A 19,209-nucleotide genomic window follows, 5' to 3' on the forward strand; every position below is an offset into this window, starting at 1 on the left:
TTCAATTCACTTATTTTTAATTTTGATATTGATATTTTGGATAATTTGACAGTTGTGAAATTTACAAATCCTAACATGATCGATCACAATGAATCAAACATGTTTTAAAATTAATTTGACATTTTTAATGACACATTTTGAGGTTGACGTAGACAGGTGACACAAGACAGATATGAATGGCTTTATTCCTACATCCATGTACATACACACATTATACAGTAGTTCCAGAAATACACAGTACAGTTTTTCTCTGATTGTCATTCTTTTTTTTTTCATATTGTAACAATCATAATAACACAGGAGGCCGCACCTGCGAGATGAGTTATGACACAAGTAATATACCCTTTTCGTCAAACTCATCTTTACAGCTTTTAGGAGATGTTTTTTTTTTTTAAAGGTCCAATATATCTCACGAATACATACGGCTCCAGGTGTAATGCACATGGACATCATATGATGACCATATAAGGGCATAGGGGCGGGGTATTCGGACATGAGTCGGAAGCAACCTCGTAGGATGACCATATAAGGGCATTGGCGGGACCTGAAGTGATGCCAGGCCCATATGTGAGGAAGTGACGTCATCAATTTAACAGTATGCCAAGAAGCCGTCAAAATGAGTTTGACCAAAAGGTCATATTTCTCATGAATAATAATAAATACGTTTGTTAAAATCCTGGAGGGGGGGGGGGGGGAATTATTAGCCCTTCACAAAGACACACCACATGAAACTGTCGACTGAAATTGCAAATATCACGCGACCAAACCCAGACAACTGGTGAGCCGTGAACGCGTGCCCAAAGCCACGTTGACGTCAATTTCAGTTGACAGCAGGGGGCAGTGTTGAATACAATTATTAGCGCGTCTGGGCTAGTAAGAGCACATAGACCGTATTACTGCAAATCAATTTTTCAACTTGACTTCCCGTTGTTAACATTTTACTATTTCATTTTATATTTGACCTCTTTTGAATTTAGTTATAGTTGTGAAGATGTAGATATAACTATGTTAACTCAATATGGATTGATGAGTAATGCTTTTGTCCTCTTTGTTATCTGTTCTCTTTTCCCAGAAATGAGAAAGTTAATAAGTTTCTTTTATTTATCTAAGAAGTCTAGTTTCTGTTTGTTAGAAATCCGTTTTTTGAAAGTTCAAGGACGAGCTAGCATACTGTGAGGGGAGAGCCGTTTTCCTGGGAAACATTGTTTTTTTTCTAATAAAAGTCCCGTGTCAGAGAGAGAGGACACACATTTGGACAGAAACACGGCTTGGTGAAATCTCTTTGTGTCATCAGAAACTTTCTGATTAAAAAACCTTGCAAGGACCCTCTTCACGAGATCTCAACTATGATTTATTTGAACACGCAAAACATTACAAAAACAGGTAATCCAACACCGTTTAAGGCCTTTTCACACTGCACATAGTAACACACACTGGTGGAGTGATCGCAGAACAGCAACAGACCAACTAGTGGGAAAAGCCTCCCTGTCAAATCCTGGTTAGCTGCTACACGAGCGATGCCAAATACGAGCAAGCTTGCACTCGCACACGTCGTCCTTGAACACCACGGAAACAAGTGCAGTGTGAAAAAGATTTTACACACACGTGCTTCATCACATCTCCATTTGACGGAACAGCAAAACGGCGGCTTTTAAAGTGACTGCAGTCAGTGGCTTTGGCGTCAAGTCTCTTTGGTATTGCTGTCCCTGGTTACCATGGCGACCAGACATTTAACCAGACCCTTCTGGTAGTTTGTGAAGTGCAAACATCAGCATCGTATGTTCTCCTCGTCGCTGGCGTCCACGTTGAACACCTCCTCCATGTCCTCCTCAGCATCGCCATTTTGTCTCTCGCCTGCCTCGGCCTCCATTTTGATCCTCAACTCGGCCTGTTCCGTCTCCACGTCCACAGCGGCATCACTTCCTGTCTCCGCTTTCCTCGCAGCCGTCCCGTCCTCGAAGTCGTCGTCCGGCTCCGTCGCGACGTCTTTTGCCGAACCCGTTTCCTGCGCCGCTTGCGCCTTTGCCGCCTCCTTGGCCTGGCGGATGCAGTTGATCCACTGCTGCTTGTTGAAGGCGTCGCTGGCCTGGAAGCAGTGACTCTGCGGCGCACCTCCCGAAACACGGTACGACACGCGGAAGAAGTTCTTTGCTGCCAGGACACAAAACACGACGTGGTTACGTGAGGCAAACACAACCTGTCATAACAAAACAAAGTCTTGAGGCCATTTGGTGTACAACTGTCAGCAAATCAAACAATCCTTCTGTTTTGCTTCCTTTTTTTTTTTTTTTTTGCAACATCTCTGAACAAGAGCATATAACTGCCGGGCAACTGATATGTTTTTTTTTTTGGTCCATTAATGTTTACAAAAATAAAGATATTAATTGCAAGCAGTAATTTGATATTATTGCATAATATAGGACCGGGTATCGATTCAATTTCGATTCACAAGAGTTCAGTTAGATTCAATTTCTATTTTTTTCCGATTTATATGATTAACTTCAATTCCAATATTGATTAATTATGAAACACCCCCCCCCCCCCCCGCAAAACAAAGAACATAAATTCTTCTTAAATATCAAGGACATGATAAAAAAAAACATTTTGCTGAGGTCGTAACTGGTTAAATGATTTAGTTTATTAATGAAAGTAATACGTTATAATCACTTACTAGTTACACAAACATTGACATCAGCAAGGATGAGATGAAAATATTTTCATAATTATAATTCAATAATATCAAATATAAAAATAAAAAAAATCCTAATTGTCTTAAAGTGCAATAAGTTAGGTCTTTCATAAATATGAGAACATACTTTTAGATTGTATTGTATTTGAACAGTACGATACAAAAAAAAAAATCTGCCTTTAAAATTCAATTTTATTATGAATTTATAGAAAAAAGAGATATTAAAATAATAGATTCATGGTTTAATGAATCGATATCAGGCTGGAAAAGGAAAATTGTATTATATATAATTAATTATAATAAATTTGACAATACTTTGTCATTTCGTATTTAATACTACAACAGCGAAAAATCATAAACATGAAGGGAAAAAAAAACTTAAATACTTGCAAATTTCAGGTGAGGGCCAATAGCAAGTGTTTGCCGTACAGTATGCCTGGACATGTTTGTGAAGCGTTTGGCCTTGGCGGAGGTATGCAGCATTTTATACAAGCAACGGCCTGAGACTTTTGCAGTGGCTGCTGTGCGGTCAATACTGACTGCGCTCGTTGTTGCTGAAAGCTCCCCGGATGGACCCGCCCACTCTCGTCTCGCCGTCCAACAGGTCCTCCAGGTCCAGCTGGCGGATGGGGATGGGTTGCCGGCACAACTGGTAACTGACGGGCTGCTCGTTGAGCGAGACCGATCGGGTGATGACCAGCACGTCCTGGAACAGGAACACGTGGAGCTTCTACACATGGAACGAGAGTCCAAAATGTTAGAGGGAAACATTTGTTCCCATTTTGCCACTTCTCCTGAAATTTCAAAATTCGAATTGGAACGTTTATTGACCTGATTTATTGATTCATCCAAAAAATAATCAACAGATTTATTATTAAATAGCCATTAGTCACAGTCTGAATCTGAATTTGCACAACATTCCTGCAGAAATTGCAAGGTGTGGTCGTAAAAGTGTTGCTAACCAGCCCTCTGTTGTTCTTGAGCTCGCCGTGGCAGCTGAGCGTCCTGGAGCGCTCGATGAGGGCGTCCCTGTGGCCCACCTCGGTGAACAGCAGCCGGTCCTTGTAGAACTGACACTCGGACTCGCCCGTGCGCTTGTCGATGTCGGCCAGCGCGCTCTGGACAAGCAGCATCTGTCGCGACAGCGAGCGGCGCACAAAACAGGACTTTGGTCACTTGGAGGCCACAAGAAGACATCAATCGTGCTGCACAAATAATGGCATCCAGCACTTCCGTTTTTTTTTGTTTTTTTTTAACTACTGTATTTCCCAAATGATTAAATATTCTAAAATTAAATTAAAAAATTTGGGGGAGGAAAAGTGGGTTTTTTTTATTTTTCAAGAGAATTTTTTAATATTTTATATTAAGCGAAATTATAATATGAAAACAAAGCCACATTTTTTGTGTGCAAAACAAACAATGTTACTTGAATGGCATAGCTTAAAAAAATAAAAAAATATATATATGGAAATTATAGTTATGAGAATAAAGTTGTTTTCAAAAAAATAAAAAAGTAACTTCAAAATAATGTTGTAATGTTACGAAAAGTTTTGGTTAGAACAAAATAATATTATTTTTTTTAATCAAACATTGGTGTTAAAAAATATTTTAAAAAATTCAAAGAAAAAGTTATTATGGAAAATAGTGTGAGAAAAAGTTGTACTGGGAATTACAAAATTTTCAGTTGAAAGTAGGGATGTCCGATACCCATTTTTTTCCCAACCGATACCATTAAGAGTACTCACCACTTGAGTAGTCTGTACTGATATCACTAACACTTTTGATACATAAAATTTTCCCCAAAAAATAATGACAAAGAATTTTAAATAAAGATCTACTTATCTCAATGTAGCATTTTTTCTCAAAATTGCACGAAATGAATGGCCTTTTTTTTACTCTTCTAATTTTAAATTCCTGATTTCAAAACGTCCACAAGAGGGCGACTGATGTGAGTAACGATACCTTGAAATAAGGCCGTGTATTGGCCCTGAAAAGTCAATTGTCAACAAGATTCTAGCGCTGAAGTACATAAAAGTCAAAACTATTTTAAACAGTTAAATTTCCCAGAGAAAAATATTGCGCGGCATCTACTGAATAAAAAGAAGCAAACGTGCGCCGAGTGAGTGGGGGGTTTTCCCTCACCGCCCGGTCCAGGTGCAGGCGGTCTCGGTGCTGCTCGTGCGTGTGCTTGAGGATCTCCCGCAGCAGCAGCGGGTACTTGACCAGCCGGCTGCGCGGGATGTCCAGGAAGTTCCACAGGTCCAACTTCCTGCTGAAGGGCGACTGCTGGCAGCGCTGCAGGAAGTCCTGCACCCGCCGGTCCTGCTTCTTCTGGTCCAGCAAGGCCTTGGCCCAAACCTGGTTGCTGCAGTACGCCGTGTACGATGACAGACACGGCAGCTGCACGCACGCACGCACGCACGCACGCACGCACGATAACAATTTTGATACTCATCACGCATCTCAAGAAGGTGATTTGTGAGTCTATGAAACCTGAAAACAAACTTTGTTGAGAATTTGTACTTTGGCTCATTCAAATAAAACCATGTTTTCAACGGCCTTTTGAGCTACTTTTATTCATCCCCCAAAAAGTGAAAATGTCCAATCGTTCGCTTGTCTAAAACGCATCCATTTTCTAAAAATGGTCTGCTGTCAGTTAATTAATACAAAGTAACGGTAGTCAACTTCATTCTTGAAGCTGTTGTGAGTCTTCACTCTTCATTCAAAACAATAAAAGAATATTTTGATTGGCAATCATCTGTTTAATAAAACACATTCATTTTCTAAAATTGCCTGCGCTCGGTTCATTTAAACAAAGTAATGGCGGCGAGCATCATTGTGTGTGTAGCTTTGCTCTTCATACAAAAATGTGACAAAAGATATTTTTCAATGGAATTACAAAAAAAAATTCCCAAAGTTTGCGAGGACTGCTTAAATTATGACTGTAGTGAGTCTTCAAACTTCAACCTCAAAACTTTACTTTTATGAACAATCATTCATTCAAGTCACCCGGCCATTGAAAATGAATGGGCCCATTCATTTCCTATGGGGGATTTCGACCCCTGGTCACCCGCTCATTTTCCAAAGTGGCTCATTAAAACAAAGTAATGACGGCTAGTTTCTACTTGACGCCGTTGTCAGTCTCTGCTCTCCATCCAAATAAGTGAACGTATAGTTTGATTGTAATCTGTGTAGAAGCTAACCTTCATTTCTGCACTTTGTTCATTAAAAACAAAAACAAAGTAACAACATTTCATCCTCACCCAGTCGGTCAGGATCTGTCCCACATGTTCCGTGGAGCCGTCGGGTTTCCTGGCCTCGCAGAGGCGACGCAGCAGGTCTGAGGATGCACAGAAATAATGTGCTCGCTCAGCACTCGGCTGTCGGGACGAGGACCGGATCGGGGCATTGAACCTGCGCGCTACCTTCATGGAGGGGGATCAGTGAGTCCAGGGTACCGAAGATCTGGTTCAGTTCTTGCTCGGTCATGATGGACAGCTTCAGCATGGGGTCGTGGTAGGCCTGCAGGAAACACACACAAATATGACAATTGGGACGAGTTGTGTGTGTGTGTGGGAAAGTCAAGTATCAAAAAGGCTTTTGTTGACCTTCTTTGCCAATTTCAGATCCTCCACCAGATCTTGCTCGCCCTGAGACAACTCGAAAATGGCCTGCAATGGAAACCAACAATTGACTATTAGTATCCAATGGAGAATTTTTTTTAACAAAAATAAAAAAAATAGTTTTTCTCAATATTTTCAATCTTAAGTCATTAAAATTATATATACAGTATATACATAACAAAATAACAAATATTTTACTTATGAAAATATGTTTCTGAAATATTTGTTTGAAATTTTTTTTTATTTTCTTATATTTTTTATGCAGCTATTTCTTTGTGTATTTTTTCCCTTTAGCCATCTAGCCACATCACGAACTAACTAAAGTATTATGAATATGATCATGATGATGATATAATCCAAAATTTGGTTAAAAAGTCTTTTTTCGAGAAAATGCAATGCTGTTTTCAGTCAGAAAAAAATAAATATGAAAATATTGCTGTTGTTGATTTGGCAAGGTATTGCTGAATCTGTCGAAATCATCCCTCAACAGGTGATGTGGGCGGGATCAATTTTCTGATTGGCTAGATGGCTGAAGGAAAAAAATACACAAAGAACTGCATAAAAATATGAAAAAAAATAAAAAAATATGTTCCAAAAATATTTCAGAATCATATTTTCATAAGCTAAATTGTTTTTTATTATTAGTTTATTATTTTGTTATATATATTATGTTGGATATATATATATAAATATATATATATATATAATTTTACTGTAGTGTAGTACTACAATTTTGGCACAGAAATAATTGATTGATTGATTAGTTGTTTGGTTGATTGACTGATTTAAAAACTAAATTCTTGCTTGCACTTTTTCATAATTGTCTGTGATTTTTTTTTTTTTAAAGTGTGTCCTATTGCTGATGAAGAGGTAATGAATATGACGGTATGAAACGAAGGTGACCTCCTGGCGTTTGATGTCTTTGGGGCTGAGCGTTTGCGCGGCTCCCAGATGGACGTCAAAAGTCTCACTCCAGAGTTTGCTGTCGCGACGCTTGGCGGTCGCCGTGGCAACCCTGGATGCCGTGGAGCCGCAGGACGAAGACGAAGAAGAAGCAGAAGAGGAAGAGGAAGAGTTGGATTTGGCCGCTGAGGTCACACGCGTCTTCATGGAGGAGGAGGAGGCGCGAGGAGCTGCGGGAGGAAGAGGAGGAGGCGGCGGAGGAGGAAGAGCTCGTTCTGTCCGGAAGCTGATGGAGCGCTGCGGGAGTTCACGTCCGTCAGAAGAAAAACAACAGACGGCCTTGCTGGCTTTTGGTTTTTGGAGGCTCACCTGCAGCGACTGGCCGAACCTTTTGAGCGGCGCCGTCTTGATGGGCAGGAGGCTGGCCAGGGACGTCACCCTGGAGACCAACGCTTTACTGCGTTTGGCGCTCGGCTCCTGAAATCCAGTACGGATCATCACATTCGAATTTCCACTGCCACGATCAGCAGCAATGTTGACATTTCGAATGCTGCTGCATATCTAATGAAGCGCTTTCTCAACTCGTAGTCAGCCAACCACCAGGGGGTGCTGCATGGTTAGCTTTCTAAATAACATGCTAGGCTATATGCTAATTGCTAGAATAAGATTGGCATTGTGTTGGCCCACAAATAACAAAAAGAAACATTTTTCATGAAAATTAATTCAAATTAAATTACATTTATCCCAAGATGATAATAATATAAATATAGTTATAACTGACTACACACTATCTAGCAGTATTATTAGTGCCACAAGCTAATATGGAAGCTAAGGCGCTCATGCTAAGCTAGTATGACCTCAAAGCACGACAAAGTCGCAATCAATATTTCTCGTCATACTTGTATTCACAAGGAAATCAAGTGTGAAAACAACATTGATGATTTCATCCAGCATCGGCAGACGTTCAAGGTCACTTTCAATTTGAGCAACAACATTTGACACTTTGGATCGCGTTCACAGGCTGGACATTAGATACACATTCGCGATACATTTGCAATCATCTGGAATCTGCTCAGAAACTCAACTGGTTCCACATTTGCCTGGAAACTGAGATAGTCAAAAAAAAAAGTCCTCACATTACAAAAATTAAATATTTTTCTTTCAGGGGTCAAAAAGTGAATACAAAATCTAATTCTGAAAAATAATTTTTCAAGATACAAGAGCCCGCACCTTTTATAAGAATAAAAATAAAGTTGTATTTTTATCAGGATTTTTTTAAACTACGATTTTTTCCCCAATAACAAAGTTGCAACCTTACGAAAATATTGAAAATAAGTCTCATAAAAATAAAAAATAAAGTCTCGAAATGACTAAGTCATAAACTTTTTTTTTTTTTAATTAATTGTATTCTTATACAACAAAGGTGAAAATATTAAGACACTAAAGTATTTATGGAGAATAAAGTCTTAAGCGGATAAAGTCAAATTGGGGGATTGAAAAAGTCTTACACTTAAAAATAAGTAAATACAATTCTGAAACTAAACTTTCTTATCAAGGCTTATTAAAGCTCGATAAAAAATAAGTTTTCTTAGAGTGGTATAATTTTATGAAAATAGTCAGGAAAAAACACACAAATGAAGTCATGTGTTTTTCAAGGAAAACGTTTTAATATCACGCAAATAAAGTTGATGAAACCTTGTGAGAACAATTTTATAGCCATGTTTTTGCTCTTCATAATGGAAAAAAACTCTTATTTTATCTGACTATGTAAATACCTTTTTTAGAAGTTAGAAGTTAAAATTTTCTGCAAAAAAAAAAATCATCATCAGAATTGACCATTTGAATTGCATTTCCCGCAGATGTTGCTCACGTCATAATACTGCATTCGTGATACGCGACAGCACAACAGCAAAATGCAACATCTTCCGTTTTTTATTGTCATACCAGCACTTGTTTGCTCCCGTGCTTGCTGCCCCACACCGAAGACGCCGACTTCACGTTGTGTGCCAGCAGATCCAAACGCTTCTGGCCGGCGACCATGATGCTCCCAAAAACAAACAAACGCAAGCCGCAACTCCGCAGCAATCGGCAAGCCAAGACAACTTCGACTGCAGCTCGACTGCTCCGCTGCTGCTCACAACAACCAAAAGCAGCTTCATCCCACTCATAGCTTCTCTCTCTCTCTCTCTCTCTCTCTCTTTGTGACGCTCACTCGCTCACTCATCACTTTTTCTTTCTCTCTCTGACTCATCACCTCGTCATTCTTTCACTGCGATGCCTTCCCACCTTTTCCTTACTTTCTCACAGAATAATTCAGGAAAAACCTCCTACTTCCCCACAACAAAAGGCTTCAACTAAAGATTTTTTTTTTTTTACCTAAAAAGGGACTAAAAAGAAATGACAGTAATTCTCTTTTTTTCTTTTGAAATGTTGTGAGCGCTTTAATAAAGGAAATACAATAAATCATTTCTTCATATTTATTTTAATTTCCAAAAGTACCATAAATGATTTGTGATTACACTTTGATTACAACGCAAAAATCAATACCATATTTTTTATTGTATATTTTAGGAAGAAGTTGTAAAATTGTATATACGTAAATTGTATTATTTTTAGATTTAAAAAAAAGTCTCACTTCAAAAGAAAAAAAAGTTTAAAAAGTAAATACTACAATAAAGTTTTCCCCCCAAAAATATATTTTGAGGAAAAAGTCTTTCTTTTAAAAATGTCATAATATTACAAAAATAAACGTTTATTTACAAACAATCTAAAGAGACTAAATGTGTAATATTTATTAGATAAAAAGTCAAGGTTCCAAAAATCCTTATTATTTTTTTATTATTGTTTTTTAGAATAGTCATATTTTTCATTTTGGAAATAACTTTTTCAATACAAAAATTTTAAGCTAAAGCTACTTTTCTTTTCTACAAAAAAAATCTCCCAACAATATTTTTATATATATATATTTTTTTAAGTCTTATTTTTTCAACAATTGTCATTTTCCAAAACATTGAATTTTTGAGAAAAAAAAAGGTTGTTTTTTTTTCAATAAAAACGACCATTGTAAAAAAAATAAAATAAACAAGCTCATCATATGAAAAAGGCATTTGTTTCCAGTCTAAATAAACAATATAAAAGTAAATAATATCAATACTTAGTGCTGTTATTATTTTTGTAAGTAATTTGTTTGTGCGCGCGCAATGTGAGGAACGCAACCGTGGCCATCGTGTCCCATTTCGAGCGGTCTCCATGGATTCATGCTCGGGCAGTGACTGGTCTCCGAGTCAGTGACCTTCCCGCAACGTCATTTAGCCTTGAGGTCAAAATGGCCGCCCACCGCTCTGATTCAGCCGCATTGTCTGCAAGCGGACCTCGAGACGTCGGGGACACTTCTCGACCCTGACTAAACAAGGCTTCAGTTAAAAACACACAGCAGATTCAGACCACTGGATCGAATCGGTCGAACTGACTTCTGTCAGTAGACTCAAATGATTCAGTTGAATCGATTCACTGGCTCAAGTTCGTGGACTCACCGGTTGGCTAAATGCTGCACACTGAGATGATTTGGTCGAATCGGTTCACTAAGTAAGTCAAGTTAGTGGACTCACTAGGAACACTGCAGATTCAGAAGATTCTAATTGAACCAGTTGACTGACTCCGGTTAGCAGAATTACCGCGAAGACACAACAGACTCGGATGATTCGATTGAATCAATGAAATTGCTTGATGATTCGTTTAAATTGCGTCATTATCTCGAGCTGGTGGATTCGCACGAAAACACATCACAGACAGAAAAGATTCCGTTGAACTGCCTCCCTGACTTGTTCGGCCAGACTCACTTGCTTTTTTTTTTTTTACAGCGTTTTTGTACAGTATTTGATGGCATTAAACGAACGACATTGACTCAAGTGAAGCGACTCTCTGAGGCAGAGTTTATTTTCCATGCCTCGTGTGATCCAGTAGAAGAGCTGGATGAAGAAAAAAAAAAGTGTCCCACAATGGTTGGCGTGCCATCCAATAATTGCTCAGGCAGCATGTGACCCCGCCCGGTGACAAGTTCATTAAAAACAAGTCAATAATGAATTTAGATGACTTCAACGGACTCCATAGCCGAGCAACTCACGTGTCGCTTTCCACAGCTGGCCTGGGAACATTTTCTAAAGTGCTAACACGGATTGGTCAGCTCAATCCCGGATCAGGTCATCATTTTCAAATAATAATAATAATAATAATAATAATAATACATATTCCTTAAATCGTTTATAGGTTGGCCCTATAGAAAATGTCTGCATGGATGGAAAGTAATAATTCATGGCATTATTTAATTTTATTATTTGTAATTATTTTACTTTTGATTAATTAAAAGTCACATTTGTATTTGAAATTATTTGTTTTAATAATGTTTTTAGTTAATAATTTAGAATAAATTTATTGACAAATGACTTCATGATATACAGCAAGTGAATAAACATAAAAAAACGCAAATTTAATGCCACTAATAACATTTAAAAGTACAAATAAAATAATAATTCATGCTATTTTAACTATTGTAATTATAATCAATTAACTACATGTTTAATTGGAAAAAATTTAAAATCGGTTTATTTTACTATATTAATATTTCTTACAATTAGCAAATTGTCTAATAAGATGAATGACTAAAAAATAATGCATACAGTCTAAAAAAAAACAACTAATAGTGCAAAAAGTACAGTTAATTTTAATACAGTAGTCTAATACAAACAAAAATATAAGCATTTTTTTTATGTTGCACTATTTGCAATTAATTTAATTATAATTAATTAACCAATTACTGAATACAATAAAAAGCTCAAACATACAATGAGGTGATTTAAAAAATATTAAATACATTTTTAAAAGTGAATCTGAGGAAGAGACGTCTAAATGAATGCAACAACTTTGACCTCCTTTTACACGTGGGGGGCGGGGGGGGGGGTGGTTGTGTAGGGTGGGGAGGGGAGGGGGGTCGCGCATCCTGTGCCGGCTTAGGCAAAACTGGAAACGCCCGGGAAGGAACTGGCGGCTGCGCTTAAAATACAAAAATACACACATGTGCAAACCCCGCCACGATTGGGGACACGGGGACTGAGAGAGCAGAAAAAGGAGAAGAAATAAGAAAATAAATACATAAAATAATTCTTAAAAAAATTATTATTATTATTTCAAGGAATTTATAATGTTCATCAATTATAAGCACATTTTTTTGTATTCGTGGGCTGGCACAGTCCACTGCGTGTTGCTGGATCGTTTGGGTTCAAATGTCCATCGGTCAGAACTGCTGTGACGTCCACGCTAGTTTCGCCAGCTTCCCTATGGCGTTTTCCATTGACGGTTAGCATGATGCTAGCACACGACAAGCTAGTGAAGTTTGGTGAAGAGCAGAAGAATGAACTTACATTGATGTCCAGAGTGCAGAGGCTGAGCGAGTCGGCATCTCGGCTGGCCTGCTTCCTCTTCTTCTGAAATGCACAAAAATACAAAAATCTGGTTACAAATTGCTTCTTTTTTTTTTTACATTAATTTTATATATATATATATATATATATATATATATATATATATATACACGTTTTCTTGTTTCGTCCATGATCACTTTCTGTGACTTCACTTAATAAGGACACACATACACTTTCAAATAAAACTAATCGGCTAAATGAGACGAGAAGGCGTAACAAAACAAAACACGTGGTAACATGGAAAGTGCGTTATCTGCTGGGAAGCCTGCGACACGCTTTCCTGCAGGTCGCCATGGCAACAAAACACAAAGAAACCAACACACAGCACGCGTGGACAACAAGACGAGAGGAGGCAAGGACAAGACGCAAGCTGTGCGATACTCGAGATTTTAAATGCAAATATTGGTGCCAGTATCAACGATACCAAGTACTTTTAGGTTCATCAACTATGATGGTATTTTAAATCAATTGTCCTTTTAAATAACTTTTTTTTTGTTTCAGATTAAACTTTCTACTTGGGTTCTTAAACGTGCCATAATGCAGGCCTACTATGTATCGATACGATAACGATTTTAGTCACTTTAGTATCGATTCTATCGATACTTGATGGATCTGACAGACGAGGGATGTTGTGGCTAAAAACAATCTCAGGAAGTTTTGCGTGTGCGTTTGCGTGCGTGCGTGGACTTTGTTGTTTTGGACGTTATGTAAGCCGACAAAGTTTACCTTTGACTCACTGCATTGGGCTTCTTGGAAGACAACTAAGAAGTTGAATAAGAAGTTGAAAAAAAATCAGACGCGTGAGTCACTGGAAAGTTCAAACGAAAAGCTCAGTTTTTGCAGTTAGTTAGTGGACTAACTAGTTGGTTAAATACTGAAGACTAGAGATGATTCGGCTGAGTCGGTTTACTAACTCAAGTTTGTGGACTCACTAAAAATACTTTGTGGGCCTGGATTTGACACCTTGGACGGCGGGCTCATCTTTTTTTTCTTTTTAACCCCCTTGGAAATGTCACAGTTCATCTGTTTTGGGGGTTTTGGTCATGTGACGCTAAAAGGTCAGCAATAAAGTCAAGTAAAAATACTTTTAGGGCTGCAACTAACTATTGATTTAAGAATCAATTCATCAATTGACTACTTTGTCGAGGTGTCAAAAAAAAAAGCATTTTCAGCAAAATCAGCAAAAAGGTTGATAATTGTTTTCAAAAGTAAAAGCAGATGTTTGCGCGTCTTATTTTGAAACAAAAACAAAATGAGTCTTCATGGAGGACCACAGAAATATGAGACGATTTAATGTTGAGATGCCAAAATTCTGATAGTCTCATAATAATCATTAAACGTTGCGCATATAGTTGCTTTTAAAATCAAGTAATCAATTAGGTAACTAATTTAATCAAATTATCAGTTAGGTAGCTTAGTTACTTTAAAATCAAGTAATCTAAGTTACTTTAAAATCAAGTAATTAATTAGGTAACTAATTTAATCAAATTATCAGTTAGGTAGCTTAGTTACTTTAAAATCAAGTAATCTGTTAGTTAACTATGTTACTTTAAAATCTAATAATCGATTAGGTAACTAAGTTACTTTAAAAGCAATTACTGTAATCAGTAAAGTAACAAAGCTACTTGATGAAGGTAACTACGGCAACTCTAGTCCACGTAAATGGCAAAAAAAAAAAATCATCTTGTCAGCAAATCTTTATCGTCCTAGTCAAGGTAAAGCAAAACCCTTTTTTTGTCTTCAAACAGAAAAAGCACAGGACGAACTGTGGTCCACATTGTCGTGCTCATTTGAAATTTGTGACTCACCCGATAGTAAAGGAACAGACAGCAGCCCATCGTCAGCGCCTCGCAACCCACACTGGATTGGCAATTCTTCTTCTTGTTCTACATAAGCCGTCGAGCACGCGAGCGCTGAACGGACGCGATGCGGCCTTCTCGTCAAACGCTGGCCGACCAACAGGAAAACCTCCAGCATTGTGCGCGACCACTCAACACATTTGGCGGACAAACAGGAAGTGATGTCGGCGCGGGGGAAAAACGGGCTAAAATTAGGAGCTCCGGGAGACGCGGAGACCAACCCGGCGCAAGGAGGACAACAACAAGGCCATTAAAGAAAAAAAAAAATCCCGGCTAAACCAGGTTGACCTCCGTGACCTGACATTTAGCCTCAAGCTGCAAATGGCCCAAAAGCGGATTTCAAATTGCGCATTTTGTATTTTATGTCTGAAATTTTGTAATTATTATGCATTTTTGCCAAAAATTTATTTGTATTATTTAACTTTGTGTGTGTGTGTGTATTTTCATGTAATTTTATGAATTTCCTCCGCGATAATAATAAAATACTATGAAATATTAGACCAAAAAAATGCAAAATCTTTTTTTTGGTCTAATATTTCATAGTATTTTGTAATATTTTCAATATATATTTTGGATTTATTGTCTTGTTTTGCTTTATTATTATTATTATTATTATTATTTAATCTATGAGCAATATGAGCAAACAAATGAAATTTTTAGCACGCAAATGCTAATGTTACTAGCATGTAGCATCATGGCCAATGGCGCCTTGTTTTTTTTCCCCACGCAAATCCAAAAGTACCTTTAAAATGCTGCAAGATATTACGCAACACTCGCAAGCTTCAAATCGCTACGACTTCACTTTTACAACCTTTTCAAACTTTTAAGACAATTGAGAACTTTCAAATATCAGCCGTCCAGTTAATTGAATGTTTATTTATTTTTTCTTGCCATTCTTTCCTTTGAGAAGGAATGCGAGATGAAATGAGAACAAAAGACTTTTGCGGCTGTCCACGTCCGCTTCGCGTTGGCTCATTGTTAAAGACGTGGATGCTAACTCTGGCTTGAAAAAAAAAAAAAACAATAGAAGGAAATGGAAGAGGCCATGAGTACGTTATTAATCACAATACGATAAACTTATACCAGTTTTTGTGTGTCTGTGCGTGCGTGTGTGTGTGTGCGCGTACCCCTCTAAAGGAGCAGCCGTCAGCTGAGAGGAAAGAGGATGACGTCTTCTTTTGCGGCCTCCACCTGAAGAGACACATGGTAAAGATGAAGGGGTTTGCCATCCATCCATCCATCCATCCATCCATCCATCCATCCATCCATCCATCCATCCATCCATCCATCCATCCCTACCCTCACCAACGCATACACATACACTCATAAAGATTTGAATTGTACTCCTGTTATTGTATTATTGTCATTTACACAATTTTCCACTAGATGGCGACATTGTATTGCAGGAAAAAAAAAAACAGAAACGTCAACGTTACAACTTGGACGCAAAATTAGAAACGCTTCACGATTGTGCGTGTCATCCTATCCTGTATCGTTCCAATTTTAATTTGTATATCACCAAAGAGACACAAGTTGCATTTGATGATTATATATAGCATAAGAACCCTAAACTATCCTCTTCTTTGACACGCTCTCGCACCCGCGCCTCCCGGCCACTAATGCGAACATGAGCCATTGAGGAAAGAAATCATATCGACTTTGGCACGATTTAGAAGACGCGTTTGTTTTTTTAATTCAGTTAGTTTTAAAAAGCTTTTAAGGGAAGTTTATGATTATTATTGTTGTTGTTTTTTAAAATATTTTTTGTTTTTTTATCCTTAAAATAAATAAATAATAAATAAATTGTGATGATTATTGTTTTAAATAGCCTATATGGAGTATTATAAAGTCAAGTAAACTACAATGGTCAAACAACATCGATCTTCCTTCTTCTGTTGTCGAATGTGCAGCAATGCCGAAATAAATATTTTAACATGAACCCCAAAAAAGCTCATGAAGTTAACTAACAAAGATGAAATCGAAGGTCATTCTCATAATAATTAGAATTAGGTTTTGTTGATTTTAATGTCAAATGTAGAGATTCAGTTAGTTAGTTTTTTTTAATGTAGTTGTTTAACTATAATAACTATTCTTGGCACCAACAAATTGACAGGCGACCAATCCATTGTTTGTCTATTGGGCCCTGCACGGACTGGCGACCAGTTCATCATTTGTCCATATTTGCCCTTCCTTCGGGTGATAACCGGTCGGTCAAAAGGCAGGGAAGCAGCAAGGCAGCATACCTGCTGCCTAGGCTTTTACGTAGCGGTTATTTCGTGAACAAACAAACGTGTGGCGGTCGGACGACATTCCTGCAAAAGATGGGCGTCGGCCTCGACGTGTTCGTCGGCTCCTGTCGAGCGTCTTCAGCTCTCTTTGGCATTTGCCACCACTTCCTGTTTATTTTTCAATCGCAACACAACTGGATAGGCCAATGCAGGATGGCAGCCCACAAATGGCCGACGGCGGGTCAGCCGGCCAGCGACCACGCAAGCCACATCGACATCATCTGACAAAAAGCTGACAAAAATCGGGCAAATTGACCGACATCTGAGCAACTGGCAAAATTGAGACAAAAATCACCACAAAAAGGGGAAAAGTGGGTCAAAAATCAGGCAGAAATCCATGACAACATTGGCTGTGTGATTTAAAAAAAAAAAGTTTGGCAAAAACTTGCAAAAAATCAATCAGAAAAACATTCAAAAAATTAAATAACATTGACAAATCATGACAAAACATGGACAGAAAAACTGCATAAAAGTCACAAAAGAACAACAATACAAAAATAACACTAACAAAGAACCCAAACAAAAAATAACACAATCTGACAATAAAAGAAATACATCAATAATTCTATGAACAATAGCATAAAATAAGACAATGATTAAAAAAAAAATTAATCACTAAAGAACAATGTGTCAAATCTGACAGCATTTTGACAAAAATAGGACAAAATGGACTAAATGAACAAATATCTTTAAAAAAAAAAAAAAGATGTAAAGGAGTTGTTGCTCATCTTATTCATCATATTTGTAAGAATCCACCAAAAGAGCAAGATGAAGTGGCACAAAATCATCAAGTTTTCCACTCATTTTTCTTTTGACCTTTTGCCTTCGAGGCAACCCTAAATTTGAAGTCGACAACAAATTCAGATGAGCTTTAAAAAACAAAAACTTCATGCCAGGGGCTGAGGGGCTTTTTTTTCTTTCCAGGCTCCGCCCACTGACCAATCACAGCTGCTCTGAATGTTTGTTTTTTTCAAACTCGTGTGCCTTTGCTCGCTCAATTGTCTGCTTTTGTGTCCAACTTTGGAAAATGTACGTTTGCTACAAAAGAGCTGCCTTCATTTGTGAGTTTCATTCATTTCGTGACTAAAAATCCGCATGTCAAATCAATTTTCTCCATTCAAATCAATTCAAATGCAACTCATCTATTCCAGGATCCACAAAAATATGACTTTTTTTTCCTCAAGCCTTTCTAATAGAGTTACCAAATGCATAAAAACACAATCAAACATTTATTAGATCCATCATTAACAATGATCAAAATCATCAATAATCATTTAAAGACCTTAATTTAAAATGATCCAAATCTTCAAATGTTTTCTCTTTCATCAGTGAATTACATAATACTTTACATACGTACTGTAGGAATCGTGTGTGTGTGTTGAAGTGTGCCTTTAAGGGGCGGGGCCTGGTGGATGACATCAGTGGCTGCAGTCAGTCTGTACGTGAGTGAGTTGCGAGTGTTCGTATTTTGGATTTGATTGTTTGCCCCATTCAATAAATTATATATTATAAAGAAAATACTAAATGTAAAAAATACAATAATAGACACATAAAATGTGCAATTATTCCAAGAAAAAACAAAAAATATACGTAAATGTTCAGACAAATAAAGAACAAAAATGTGACAAAACAAATCACTAGACAATGAGAAAAATATTAGTACACAAACCCATTTTAAAGAAATGAAAAAGATACATTTTAAAATTACAAAGCGTAAAAAAATGTTAGATGAAACCACAATGAAAAACAGTATTTATAATATTGAATCGATTACATAACATTAAAATGACTGCTTATGTGTACTATTACTTTGATTACGATTATGACAACTAATGCATCGATTCATAACCCCCCCCCCCCTTTTTTTTTTTTAGAAGTGCAACCTAGAATGTCAACTGTGCCGAAATGAAGTGTGTGGGCACTCACCTGGTGGGGGGGCTGCCATCCATCACCTGCTTGCATGGGACCGCCGTCCGGCCGGCCGGTATTAGCCTCAGTGGGCCCCTCCTTAATCACTTGCCTTCCAAAATCACCTCCACACCGAAAACAAAACAAAACAAAAAAAAACAACTCAAGCAAGACGAGCTCCCGGTCGCGGTCGTCTTGCCCTCAGCAAACATAAAAAAAGAAAAGAAAAGCGTTTTATGGCAGTCAAAGGTCAAAGTTTGGCTCCAAAAGTTCGCCAGGCTGGAAGAACAACAACAACAAGAAACAGCAATAGTGAGTCAACTGTCAAGAAGCTGAATGACTCCAGCCAAGCGAGAGAAAGTCACGCTTCCTGTACAAGTTTTCATTTTTAAGAAAATAAGGGAAAAAACTACAGTGCACGTTAATAGCCCTAAAAAGAAAGAAAGAAGAAGATTCAAGATT

General features: G+C 37.7%; 1 protein-coding gene across 6 annotated transcripts; it reads right to left on the reverse strand.

Moving 5' to 3' along the window:
- Positions 1-166: 166 nt before the first annotated feature.
- On the reverse strand, positions 167-19,106 carry arhgef3 (Rho guanine nucleotide exchange factor (GEF) 3). Of its 6 annotated transcripts, none has more exons than XM_077572806.1 (12): positions 18,766-19,106; positions 15,679-15,742; positions 12,633-12,692; positions 7,585-7,692; positions 7,216-7,512; positions 6,298-6,360; positions 6,115-6,211; positions 5,953-6,029; positions 4,832-5,089; positions 3,652-3,822; positions 3,230-3,419; positions 167-2,151 (listed from the first exon to the last, which is right to left on the reverse strand). In XM_077572806.1, the coding sequence occupies exons 1-12, from the start codon at positions 18,786-18,788 to the stop codon at positions 1,769-1,771; spliced, it is 1,791 nt and encodes a 596-aa protein (XP_077428932.1). In that variant the 5' UTR covers positions 18,789-19,106; the 3' UTR covers positions 167-1,768. The 6 variants fall into 6 exon arrangements, with proteins under 6 accessions (XP_077428932.1, XP_077428931.1, XP_077428930.1 ...); XM_077572805.1 differs by having other exon boundaries at positions 12,633-12,695; positions 18,766-19,105; XM_077572804.1 differs by lacking the exon at positions 18,766-19,106 and having other exon boundaries at positions 15,679-17,662.
- Between the last annotated feature and the right edge of the window lie 103 nt (positions 19,107-19,209).

Source organism: Vanacampus margaritifer, chromosome 8, assembly GCF_051991255.1.
Source record: "Vanacampus margaritifer isolate UIUO_Vmar chromosome 8, RoL_Vmar_1.0, whole genome shotgun sequence".
NCBI classification, from domain to species: domain Eukaryota; kingdom Metazoa; phylum Chordata; class Actinopteri; order Syngnathiformes; family Syngnathidae; genus Vanacampus; species Vanacampus margaritifer.

What these genes read in the sequence shown, in the direction of transcription:
- arhgef3 (XM_077572802.1), bottom strand. Translation starts at nt 15,840, where the DNA reads ATGGATGGATGGATGGATGGATGGATGGATGGATGGATGGATGGATGG. An exon ending in ATCTGAAATTGGCAAAGAAG is followed by an intron (nt 6,212 to 6,297) that starts GTCAACAAAAGC and finishes TGTTTCCTGCAG; the next exon opens with GCCTACCACGACCCCATGCT. An exon ending in GACAGATCCTGACCGACTGG is followed by an intron (nt 5,090 to 5,952) that starts GTGAGGATGAAA and finishes GCGTGCGTGCAG; the next exon opens with CTGCCGTGTCTGTCATCGTA.